General features: G+C 43.2%; 1 protein-coding gene across 2 annotated transcripts in view; it reads right to left on the reverse strand.

The window, feature by feature from the left end:
- Window positions 1–12561, reverse strand: part of SUCO (SUN domain containing ossification factor) — a 46343-nt gene that overhangs the window by 13546 nt on the left and 20236 nt on the right. Inside the window, exons 8-15 of one of the 2 annotated variants that reach the window (XM_053391070.1) lie at window positions 10317–10441; window positions 8782–8849; window positions 7695–7802; window positions 7152–7257; window positions 2349–2369; window positions 2082–2137; window positions 1636–1727; window positions 292–357 (exon numbers count right to left, since the gene is read on the reverse strand). In XM_053391070.1, coding sequence (XP_053247045.1) covers window positions 292–357; window positions 1636–1727; window positions 2082–2137; window positions 2349–2369; window positions 7152–7257; window positions 7695–7802; window positions 8782–8849; window positions 10317–10441 — 642 coding nt within the window. The remainder of the gene's footprint in view (window positions 1–291; window positions 358–1635; window positions 1728–2081; window positions 2138–2348; window positions 2370–7151; window positions 7258–7694; window positions 7803–8781; window positions 8850–10316; window positions 10442–12561) is intronic. The other variant, XM_053391071.1, reaches the window with a different exon arrangement.

The following is a 12561-nucleotide window of genomic DNA, read 5'->3' on the forward strand; positions in this document are numbered from 1 at the left end:
TAAGGTGATCCAATTAGCTCCAAGGAACAAGTGGGGAAGTAGACCCAGGTCTCCCCAGCCCCAGACTAGCCACTACACAACGAGATACTGTGCAAGTGGAAATCACGGAAATCTTTACAAGCAATGCTGCTTCGTTAGAGAAATTTCCAACTTTTCCATACAGCCGGCAAATGTCTGTCTCTGCCCTTTATGCATTTCAAGCTAAATTTCTGGACTCTTTCCTACATGGATTCTAAGAATGTGTAGAGTACCTTAGCTCCCCCTCAAAAACACATCCCTGTAATTACTCACTTGTGGCAGAGCCAAGAAGATTTTTTGAAGATTTCTCTTCTCCTGCATTGTAGTCCAAAGGGTAATCTGTTTACAATAGAAGAAAACACTTAATTGCAAATCGCACACCTTTTTACCTCAAGAGCACTTCATAAAGTGACTAGAATAGATGGTGTTAAAAATTTTGTATGTCATCTTTCTATTAAAATACTCCCAAGACAAAATATTAACTTCTTCATGTCAAATCCAGGTGGAAAGCTCTCTGCCCCTTGAGAGCCCTTGGGGAGGAAGGCTGTGCCCTTGCCTCTTCTTAGCCCATCGCTGCCCCAGCAGGACTGATCTCTCTCCCCTGCCCTCTGTCACCCCAAGGAAAGCCGCCTGCCACTGCAAAGAGAAACAGACAAAGGGAAAGCTGCTGCCCACTGCAACCCATGGCAGCGGCGGCGGCAGCAGCAGCAGCAGCAGCTCTTACGGCCTGACGCAGGAGCCCATCCAGAGGTGTCCAGCTGAGGATGTCTCTCACTGCAATTTTTAAAATGAAGCCACCCCCCAGTGCCTTGTGGGTCTCACCTGACCTCATCAAGTTCCGGCTGAGACTCAAAAACTGCCCCTAGGTATGGCTTTTGCCATCATGGAGTTGTGGTGATGGGAAAATCTGCATTGGGCTAAACTGCCTTTTTAATGAAACTTATGGAGACACGGTTCTAGACACAAGGAGGCAGAGTTCTGTCAAAATATATTCCAGCCTCCTAGCCAAATTTTCATGTCTCCAGTCATCTTACTTGTGGGGGCAAGTAAGACCTTTGAAGGGAAAGCCCATGGCTCATGGAAGGATACTAAAAAAAAAATCAGGAATTGTAAGCCTAGGGAAGGTGAATCTGACAGAATCTGTGCAATTTGTACCATTTATTCTGCATAATTAATTCCATTTCTGCTGATCTTGCAAGAAATTAAAGGTTTTTGTAAGGCACTAAATCCCGTTCTCTGACTGCAGTCTTATTCAGCCACTTCTCTTACTGAAATTTCACCAGGTTTAGGAAATGCACTTTCTGGCCCTTATAGTTTGCAAAGGTCTGCTTAAAATTTGCTTCAATTAACCCCTCAGCCCAAGTTTTCACAGCTATAGTTTTAGATCAATATCACAATGATCTCACAGGTAATTGCAATATACAAAAAGCTCACCTCACCATTTCTAATCCTTCCCCAGGGCTGGTCTTTGTGGGGCTTCCTCCCTGCCCAACCTAGTGTCCTCAGTACTTCTTTTAGCCCCCTTGCCTGCCCAGCATTCTGGGTTCGCTTATTATTTATAAATGATGAGCAAAAAATTCAATCTAATCTTAAATTGTGACCAGCTTGCTTCCTTACCATAGTCTTCATCAAAAAGCTCTTGCCTTTCAGACTGGTACTGTGAATCAGCTATTTCTTCATATTCTTCAACCATGCTAGTTCCAAACACCCTGTAAAAAAACGTGTTTAATTAAAATGGAAACGGAGGCAGTTTTCATCTCCTCAGAGGGAGTTTGTCTACCTGGCATCCTGTGTAAAACTGAGATGCATAGCAGATGAAAGCTCCCATTGTTTCAAGACGTCACATGTTTCACAACTTTATAGATAAAGCCACTTAGTTCTCAAGATATCTGTTACAGTGAGTCTTTCTATATAAATGGCTTTTGCAAACACCAATGCATTTTTGAAACTCAGTGGCTGGGGTTATTAGCTATTTGGGGAGTGGGGGGGGGGGCAGCACCAGAAAAATATGTTTCACGGTGACAGGAGACTAGAAGCATCTGCTCAATTTCATCAACTATTACCTTATAAGGCTTAAAGGACAAAAGTGTTCTGATCCAAAATGTGATACCAACTCCACCTAAAGAACAATAAAAAAGCATTTAATAATGAATGGCCTGCAGGTGCACCAAGTAACAGTTTTCATAACAAAATAGAAAAAGAATGTTTATATTAGCCATGCGGTAACAGAAAAGATCTTGCCCGACTCTAATTCTTGCCATGCATTAGTGTGCTGAGCCACAGAATACACCCGTGTTCTAGGCACCCAACGTTACGAAGAGGTTGCTAACCTTTAAGTACTTGATGAACATCTGAAGCAAGAGAAAAGGGGGGAAAGAAGTGTCAATGGACTGTATGCATGCCACAGGCAACAGTATTGGCGACTTAAGGAATTACAGAACTTGACCACTGTGTGTTACCCTTCCTTCCCTCTTTGCCTCCCCCCCCCCAAATAATCGCTACAAAGGATGCATTTGCAAGGGAAGGGAAGATGCACATTAATGTCTACAATAACATGCAGAGTAAAGTTGCAGCTTCTTGTTATATGATCAAAACTTTGACATGCATAAAAATTACAGTACCGACTGTATACCAAGGAAAAAACACTGCTATCAGATGTTTTCATTTGTTAACTGTGTAATATAAAATTAGTTTCTACTTCCTAAATCTGTTACTTTTGGATTTCTGCTAACTGCACTACAGCAGAAGAAATAAACCTACAGGTAGTTTTTGGAAGACAACTAAAAAAAACCTAAGGTTGCCTCTTGCAAATATCAGTTACTGATCTGCCAAAATATAATGGCTTCTCTATTTTAAGATATTAGGTTAGAACAGAGCTTTCCAAACTTGTCATGTTAGCGACACCCTTTTTAGAAATGCATTATTTCGTGACACATTAATTCAGTTTTACTAGCAAAACGGAAGTTAAACTAACCCCTTTCCAGCCCTGGGAGGAGCACGGGGAGCATTCACGCACTGCAGCTGACACACTAACATGTTGCTACATAGTTTGCATAGCTCTGGCTTAGAAAATCAAACATAAATCACATTACGTACAGTCCCATTAAGGTAGAAATTATGAATATGAATGAAGAAGCTTCACAGTTTTATGTTTCATTCCTACCTTTGTGTATATTTTTTTTAAATCTAACCAAGGTAGGAACACAGCACATACTATATTTACTTTCTAAAAGGCTGGCTGTTCATGTTCAGGAATTGTTAAACTCCTATGTTTGCATGCAAATCCAAAGATCTTGTTTATGTTCCTATAATCTGTATTTTAATTCTCCTTATCTGATGTTTTGATGACTAGGAGTGGCCGAGATCACATAGCACTGGTCCTGAAGGATCTTCACTGGAAACACTGGTATGTTTCCGAGCACAATTCAAAGTGTTGGTGCTGACCTTTAAAGCCCTAAATGGCCTCGGTCCTGTATACCTGAAGGAGCGCCTCCACCCCCATCGTTCAGCTGAGGTCCAGCACCAAGGGCCTTCTGGCGGTTCCCTCATTGCGAGAAGCAAAGCTACAGGGAACCAGGCAGAGGGCCTTCTCGGTAGTGGCGCCCTCCCTGTGGAACACCCTCCCTTCAGATGTCAAGGAGATAAAGAATTACACAACTTTTGGAAGACATGTGAAGGCAGCCCTGTATAGGGAAGCTGTTTAAACCCTAGACTGGTTTTCTTATTTCAAATGATCCCAATTCTGGCGGCCTCAAAAAATGGCAACAAGAAATATCTAAATTTATATGGGAGGGCAGGAGACCCAGGATTAAACATCAAACTTTAATAGATATAAAGGATAGAGGTGGCTTCGCCCTGCCCGATTTGAAATTGTATTATGAGGCAGCCTGCCTCATGTGGATGAAGGATTGGTGCAATTTGAAAGATATGGATATGCTGAACCTGGAGGGACATAATAACTGTTGGGGTTGGCACGCTTATTTAATATATGGAAAGGCAAAAATACACAGAGATTTCTCAAATCATATCATAAGGACATCACATCTTAAAGTTTGGGAGAAATATAAATATCGGTTGGAGTTCAAAATCCCGTGGTGGGCCTCTCCAGTAGAGGCCACAGTGATGAAGAAAAAAAATATGTTGGAAAATTGGTCTACCTATAAAACACTTTTGAAAGAAGAAGAGAACCAACTGAAACTTAAGAGCTTTGAGGAATTAAGAGATGTCATTACAGATTGGTTCCAATATTATCAAATATTTGAAAGATTTAAAGTAGATAAACAAAAAGGGTTTGCCAAGGAAACCTCAAGATTAGAATCTGACGTAATAAATTCAAAAAGTAAAACCCTCTCTAAAACTTATCGCCTCCTCCTCGACTGGGAAGTCGAGGAGGAAGAAGTTACATCAGTCATGATAAAGTGGTCTCAAGACTTTGGGAATGTTATAACAATATCCCAATGAGAAAACCTGTGGAAGAATAGTTGGAAATTTACTACGTGATATGCCATAAAGGAAAACTTGTTAAAAATGCAACGCCGGTGGTATTTAACTCAGTGGAAATTAGCCAAATTATACTAAGGAGCCAAAAGTAATTGTTGGAGATGTGGAGACCAAACAGGCTCACTGTACCATATATGGTGGTAATGTAGCAAAATAAAGAAATATTGGGAATATATGAACTAGAAAAAAAGTTAAGAATCTCATTTATTAGGAAACCAGAGGCATATCTGTTGGGCATTACTGATTCAGATATTCCTAAAAAAATTAAAGACCTTTTTTGTATGCAACAGTGGCAGCGAGAGTTCTTATAGCTACAAGGTGGAAGAGCGACATAATTCCTTCTAGACAAGAGTGGATACAAAAATTGATTGATCAGTATGTAGTGCCTTTACTGAGAACACAAAACACTTTCCCCCTTCACAACTATTTGCCCTACAACATCAGGTGCCCCTTTTGGCATACAGTGGTTCCACGCAAATGACCCCCACTTCACCGATGAGGGGCAGCAGGAGGTGAATACTGGTGTCTAGGCAGAAACTGGGACTGTCAGCAGAGGTTCCACAGGGGATGCTGCAAAGCTGTGATGAGGCTCTGAGGGGACAGGGCAACTCCTCAATGTCTCAAACTGCATTGGAACAGCTGGCGCAGAGGAGACGTGCATTTATCACACACGCAGCCCATCGCAAGGAAGCATCCTGCAAACAACAATTTGCCCTAAAGGTATAAACAGTCAGACAACTGGATGGCCTACAGCAGACATGTCCAACCTGTCAATCACTATCAACCGGTCGATCGCAGGATGGATTTTGGTTGATTGCACAACCATGCCTTGTCGCCTCCGCCCTCGCTCATGGCTGCCGGGCGCTGGTCAAGGCGGTCAAGGCTCCACTTAGCCAGGCTTGCTCGCCGCCACAGCAAGTGCTCTGGCAGGTGCTGGGGCCACCTCGTCAAGCACCCCTCTCCGACCGCTGGCTCTACCCAATGCCCAGCCAGCTAGCCAGCCCCGGAAAGGCGAGAGGCGTCTACCTCCGCCCCCTGCAAGCCGCAAGCAGAGAGGCGGCGGAGGGGGCGGCACACGGGCTGCAACACTGCGGAGGGAGCCGCAGGAAGGGCGGTGCGCGGAGAGACGATGATGCCCCTCCCCCCTCTCCCGGTGGTTCCCATGGAAAGAAAACACCAGGTCCCCTGCCCCTCCGCTCTCCCTCCTAGTTCTGTGTGGACCTTTCCAGCTCCAGCCTAGCAGCATTTACTTGAAAGTAAGCCCCCCGCCCCATAGAGCTTGCTGTCCAGTAAAGGAGGAACCGGACATTTTGGGGCATGTAGGCCTCCCATGTGCGCCAAAGACCCTGGAGGGAGGCTGGTGGGGGGATGATAATAATATGTTACTATTTTTAGCATCATAATAGTAATTTATTATTTATACCCCGCCCATCTGGCTGGGTTTCCGCAGCCAAATATAATACAGGATGAGTTCTTTAAAAGAGGCCCCGTGGATACAGAGTACACATGTTCCACGGGGCCTCTTTTAAAAGACGCACCTTGTATGTTTAAGTTGAAGAATAACAATGGGAGAGCGTGGTAGATCACGGCCAGTTTTTGATACTGGATCACAGCCTACTTGAAGTTGGAGGTGCCTGACCTAAAGCATCCAGGAGATAATCTCTAGGGCTGTTTTTCCCCAACTTAAACTCTTGCACTTGAAACAAGCAAAGGTGTTTGCCAGTTCAGTTGTAGTCAGGAGTACAAACTTGAATGAAATACTGGAGGGCCCAGGTAAGACCCACCCTGCATAATGACGTGGCCACACACCCCATTTGAATGGCAATGCCAATCTACTTTGAAGTGACCCAGCCCGTCAAATATTTTATGGGGGGGGGGCAAAGCCCCCTTAGACCCTAGGAGTTGGCTCCTATGGTTGTACTCACTTTTAAAAGGACAAACACCAGTTTTCCTTCCCCTTGAGGGGCAGCATTTAAGTTGCCCAGCAGTTCTATTTCATTCTCTATTTATTTCTACTTTTAAAAAATGGATTTGGACTGAACACAATAATGAGAGTTAGTGAAGAGCATATTCTGCCTTGAAACAAGGGCGGCTCACTTGCAGCTCATCTTTGGGGGTGGGGCACAACATGCTGGCTGGGGCTGATGGTAGTTAAGAGCACAACAACATCTGACTGGGCACATAAAAAGTGCCCTAGCAGTATTCCTTGCTTGTTTTCACCTGCAGTTGGAAGACAACAAAAAAAGCTGCAAATGCGGAAGTGTAGAGAACAGGCAGCAGCAGGGAGCATTCTCTCTTTGCCAACAGCACCGGCCAAGAGAGGACTTAAAGGAGGTCCTCCAGCTGTCGGTATCTGTCATAACTGTCCAAACTTGCAGTTGTCTAAGATTAGGTACTGAGAAGTATTCACATACACTTGTGATTCATACAGACTTGCTTGGATCCTCCTATGGCACTGCTGGCATGGAATCACAGAACTGGAGGGTTGGAATGGACAACAAAGGCCAGGCACTTTGAGGGGTTTTTGCAATCAAGCGGTGTATACATCACCATACACTCTGGTAGGTATGTGAAGTGGCATGACAACAATCAACGGAACAAGTGAGAAACTTGTAGTAACTGCAGAAACTTACCTTTACATATTTGGCATACATCTGTTCATCCAAAGGGAAGCTCTGGACATTTCTCTCATCTCTGGCATGGAAAGTGCCTAGCTTGACCCACTTATTTGTTGGATACCTAGAACACAACACACACCAGAAAGAAGTTACACACACAGTAACCTCTCAGAAACCAACAAATTCAGAACTTCCCTTATAATACACAAAAATCACTGTTACTGCAATGGACATCACAAATACTCTATTGCAGGTACAAGGTTACGATGGACAACGCTTAAGCCACCGAGTGCAGATGATGAGTAAAGGATTTCAGTGGTAACCTCAGTACATTTTGGCTTTATATGCTGGCCATTTTAAAGCTGTGGACTACCAAGACCATATTCTGCTTACCAATTTGCCCACCTGCCCACCCCCCCGGCTGGCATGACAGACTGACAAATCAAATAGGTGTCCCAACGACTGGTAATGATGTGCCCATCCCAAATAATGAAACTTAAACAGCTGTTGCAGTGAAAGAAAGAAACCTTACATTCACCTTCATATCCCGAGACATACCTGTCGCTGATAGACACCAGAAAATCCTTGGGAGTAGAGGAGAATAACTCATGGTTGGCAATGTCCAGCTGCTTCACTTGAATTGGTTCACACAGTTCAACGACAAACCTGGCAGGTGGGGAGAAAGTCCAGCTGAACTGAGTAGTTAGAATTCACCATGGAAACAGGCTTCAAAGGGCCCTTCATGTGCGTTTTCACACATACCTAGCACCAGCAATCCGTAAAAGTCCCTTCCTGCTCAGGCAGTGCTGAGTGAGGCACAGACTTTATGCAGAGCAGGGCTGCAGATTCCCTTCCATTTCTTTGATGAATTCCCAGCACAGTTTATTAGAAGTTTACATTTGAAAACCAAGTTGGAAATGGTTAATAATTCTGTGTAAGAATTTAGTTGATCTTTAGAAAACCAAAGGTGCATTACAGTGGGCAGACAAGCTTTCCTTAAGCCAATGTTCAATGTGCTTCACAGCCCAAGCCTAGCGAGGGGTCAATTTCCAGTCAGAAGCAGTTGGAAGTTAGTCAAATTATAACCTTTTGAACCATTCTGAAGATAGGATTTTACATGTAGAAGGTCAGGTTTTATTATGAATCCTGAATAAAAACCAAAGTATTGGGCGGGGGGTATAGGTTTTCATGATGCTACAGGACTGCTTCTTAAAAGTTCTTGAAAAACTTTTGTAAGAAACATTCTTAGGAATAAAAATAGGTACTTCACTGGCCAAACTCCATGTTTTCCCTACATTTTGGATTTTGTTATGATTTTGTTATGAAAATATTTGGACCTTAACAAAATTATTTACTTGCATATGGAAAAAAACTAGAAAGAAAAACCATGAAGCTGTGCAATTAATATATTTAAAAGTCAAAGCCATTTTATATCTTTAATAATTATTTCTTATGTATAACTTCCCTCTGATGAAACCAGTATCTTCTTTGAAAATGCTTTATAAATTGTTGCAATAACTTGATGCAATCACATTTCACACGAGGCTAGTAGCATACAATGCTTGGCTACCAAGGCCTACCAGAAACTGTAGACAATTCAGTGGCATAACAGATATTTATTTCACTTAGCTGTATAACTACTTACCAGATTTTAGTACTGCATGGATTCAGCATGTAGAGATCCATATTCTCCATTAGTATTGCTGATGTACTCTATAAAGAAGGAAAATAACACTTCATTAAGTGTTAATAACACTTAAAAGAATCCTGGCCTCTTTTTTACTGCTGGTACTTTTAGAAATCTCAACATGCCTTTGGTTTAATTTACAGTATTATTTGTGTGTCCCCTTTCAGTTAAAACACGGACAACAACCCTGAAGACAGGTCATGTTGTCTGAAAGTATTTAACTGCAACACAGCAATTTGGAGGGGACATAGCTCAATGGCAGGAGACCACCTTTTGTGTGCAGAAGGTCCCAGATTTGAAATACAGTATCTCCAGGTAAGGCCTGGAAAGACTTGTCTGAAACCCTAAAGAGCCACAGCCAGCAAGACAGATGGGACCAAGGCCTGATTCAACAGAGAAGGCATCTTCTTATGTTCGTAACACTGTGTTACTCTGCTAATCCTGGAGAAACAAGTGTTGGCTTTCTAAAGAAGTGTTAACAGAAATACTCAGGCACATTTTGAACAAGACAATTTATGCTCCAATATGAAGACCAAGATGATCAATAAACAGTGCAGGCATTAATTTGTGGAGAGCTAAGTTTAAGAAACATCTCATCCACAGATTCACAGCTAGATCTCTAAGGCTGGGTTAAATGACATCCCATGCCCTTTTAAAATGTGTTTGGGGGGTACTGGGTTGTTTTTGTTTTGATTATGTTTTTGTGGTTTTATATTGTGATTTTGTCTTGTGAACCGCCCTGAGACCTGTGGGCATAGGGTGGTATACATAATAATAATAATACTTTACCTAGCCTGACAAGATTCTAGAGCACTTAAGGAGTGCCGCTTAAGTTATGTAAAAATTAGAGCTGAAACTTCAGTTCATCAGTGCTATCATAAGAACCTTAGTCTCCCACTGAACTTTACTTCCCCAATACCAATTCATTGGTGGGGCCATTTGGGGTGGGACTTTTGAAGAGCTCCTTGCCATCTAGGCTGCCATAAAATGCTGGCGTCTTTTCTTTCTTTCTTGAGATGAAGTGCTATGGTACCTTAAAGATAAACAAGTTTATTCTAGCATAAATTTATGGAATAGAGTTGTTCTAGCTCATCCTTCTGCAACCTGTAGCCCTCCAGATGTTCTGGACCACAACTCCCAGCCCCCCTAAACCTTGGCCATACTGTCTGCAGCTGGCGGGAATTGTAGTCCAAAACGTCTGGAACTTCACCTTCATGGGCTGGCATGGCCACTTCTCGTTGGTGCCAACGCTGCCAGTTGTCTCTTCAGCTCTTTCCCTCTCAAGGGCCCAGCTGACTGGCAGAAAGAGTTTTCCATCCAAGCCAGCAGCAGTGGGAATCCTCTCAGTGTATTCTCTGGGGAGAACTGAACCAAGAAGGCTCCAGCTTTGAAACAGTGTCACAAGAAACCAATTTATTTGTTATATTTAACTGACAAAGTCGTCAATAGTATTGCCACGTCCACCAACATGGCCTTTGAGGTGGTACACTTACCTTTGCTTCTGGGTTAGCTGCCAGTATTTTGGCACCACACTCAACTGAAGCATAATTGTTCCTATTTTTCTGGACCTTTTTTGTGAGAGGCTGACCTCCACTGGAGGATGGGTGCATTGACTGACCTGCAGACGAAAGGAATTAGAAAGATCACCATGCCGTTACTTCCAAGCTTCTAAGCTAAAGTGATTTATATACAAGGCAGCAGTACTTAACACTTACAAGAAGTTAACAGTAGTATTGGTAATTGCTCAGATTTAGAATACACTGATACCTTGGGATGCGAACGCGATCCGTTCCAGAGCCCCATTCGCATCCTGAACGAAACGTAAGACGCGAAAGCACGTCTGCGCGTGCCGCCGCTTCCACGCATGAAGTCATTCTGACCGTCTGCGCATGCGGCGAAACCCGGAAGTAATGTGCTCCGTTACTTCTTGGTCGCCGTGGAGTGCAACCCGAAAGCGCTCAACCTGAAGCATATTTATCCTGAGGTATGACTGTACTTGCATTTAACAAATAATCTGCCCTGCTATTTAGCCAAAACAACCTGCTTCCAGAGCAGACTATACACCATTGTAAACAACACAGTCCCCTACCCTCAGGATTACAATTTAAAAATATACATCACAATGGGGAAATGGATTGGGAGGAGTAACCAACAGATTAATTTAATAATCTGCTGAGCTAGAAAGGTTTAAGAATGAGGAGTCCAAAGCTACTGGTCTCTTGGCTGATAAGCGCAGCCGTGCATCCCTTCTCTCCCCAAATGTAAAAGTGATCATTTTTCTTACATGAGTGGAGATGCAGGAAAAAAAATCATTAAGCTGTGGTAGCCCAATGCAAAAATCCTGAGAATCCATGTGGACCTGTGCTTTGTAACCACATTTTTGAGCCATTGTGGCCCCAGGCAACAGTGGGTGCGTGCTTGTTTTGGTGCAGGCTGTAGCCATGGACATGCTATGTGATCTGATGGTTAATTTGGGGTGACCCAATGCAAAAATCCTGAGGATCCATGTGGATCTGTGCTTTGTAACCACGTTTTAAGTGGGGAGGGAATGAAAATCACTGAAGGGACAAGGAGCACACATGGGGTGTGTGGAGAAGGAGGCTGCTAACAATGCAGGAGAGGGGTTTAAGGGGAGGGAAGGAAAAACACTGAAGGAACAGAGTTCCCCCCGTTGAAAAGCCAGTGAGCAGGCAGACACGCTGCACAGCTCTTGCTTTAAAGAGAGCTGAGGAGAGTGTCAGCAGCTGTTACCGGCTTTCCAGAGAGCCGGAGGAAAAGAGGTTCCTTTCCTTCTCCCACCTCACCGAAAAGCCAGCAAGAGCGGCTTCTCCCGTCTGCATTCGCTCCATAAGACGCACACACAGTTCCCTTTAGGAGGAAAAAAGTGCGGTAAGTATTAGGAATCTCTTGGGACGCAAAAAATATTTTAATCACTCAAAATGTCTAGTAAGAAGGAAAGAAGGAAAAGTAATTCCTGTCTATTCCACAGATTAAGGCATTTTAATCCTATACAGTTACCAGGAAGCAAGCTCCCATTAAACAGAGTGGTTCTTACTTCTGACTAAACAAAGAAGTACTCTGTAAATTTCATAAATATGGCAAATAGTATGCCTTAAGTGACTCCTTTTATGTTGCTGAAGCAGTAAATAAGTTTAGGTTTGATGTGTACTCCATATATTTTTAACACGCCCCCCCAAAAAACCAGGCAAAATTCTATGTTATACTTTCTCTTATAAATTTGACTAAAAAAACCAAATGCATTAACACGGGAAGCAGAATCTCTCTAAATCAAGACAGATAGGCTCACACAAATAATAAACCTACTGCCTTAGTTAAAGAACATAAATTCCTGGTCTATATATGAATCAGGACGTGACAGAATGGATAGTACAACTTCAGACAATATATGGATAAACATTTTCATTGCTTCCCTAGGTAAAAATGCTCCCACCAAGTTGGTGCTAGAAACTCAAACAGTGCTTTTTTCCTAAAAAAATGTTTAGGGGTACAGTCATACCTTGGGCTGAAGTAGCTTCGGCTTGAGCATTTTCGGGTTGCGCTCCGCGGCGACCCGGAAGTAACGGATCGCGTTACTTCCGGCTTTTGCCGCTCGCGCATATGCTCAAAATGACGTCACGCGCATGCACAGAAGTGGCAAATCACAACCCATGCACGCAGAGACATGGGTTGCGTTCACTTCAGGATGCGAACGGGGCTCTGGAATGGATGCCGTTCGCA

The sequence above is a fragment of the Podarcis raffonei genome, chromosome 6, assembly GCF_027172205.1.
Source record: "Podarcis raffonei isolate rPodRaf1 chromosome 6, rPodRaf1.pri, whole genome shotgun sequence".
Classification (NCBI taxonomy): Eukaryota; Metazoa; Chordata; class Lepidosauria; order Squamata; family Lacertidae; genus Podarcis; species Podarcis raffonei.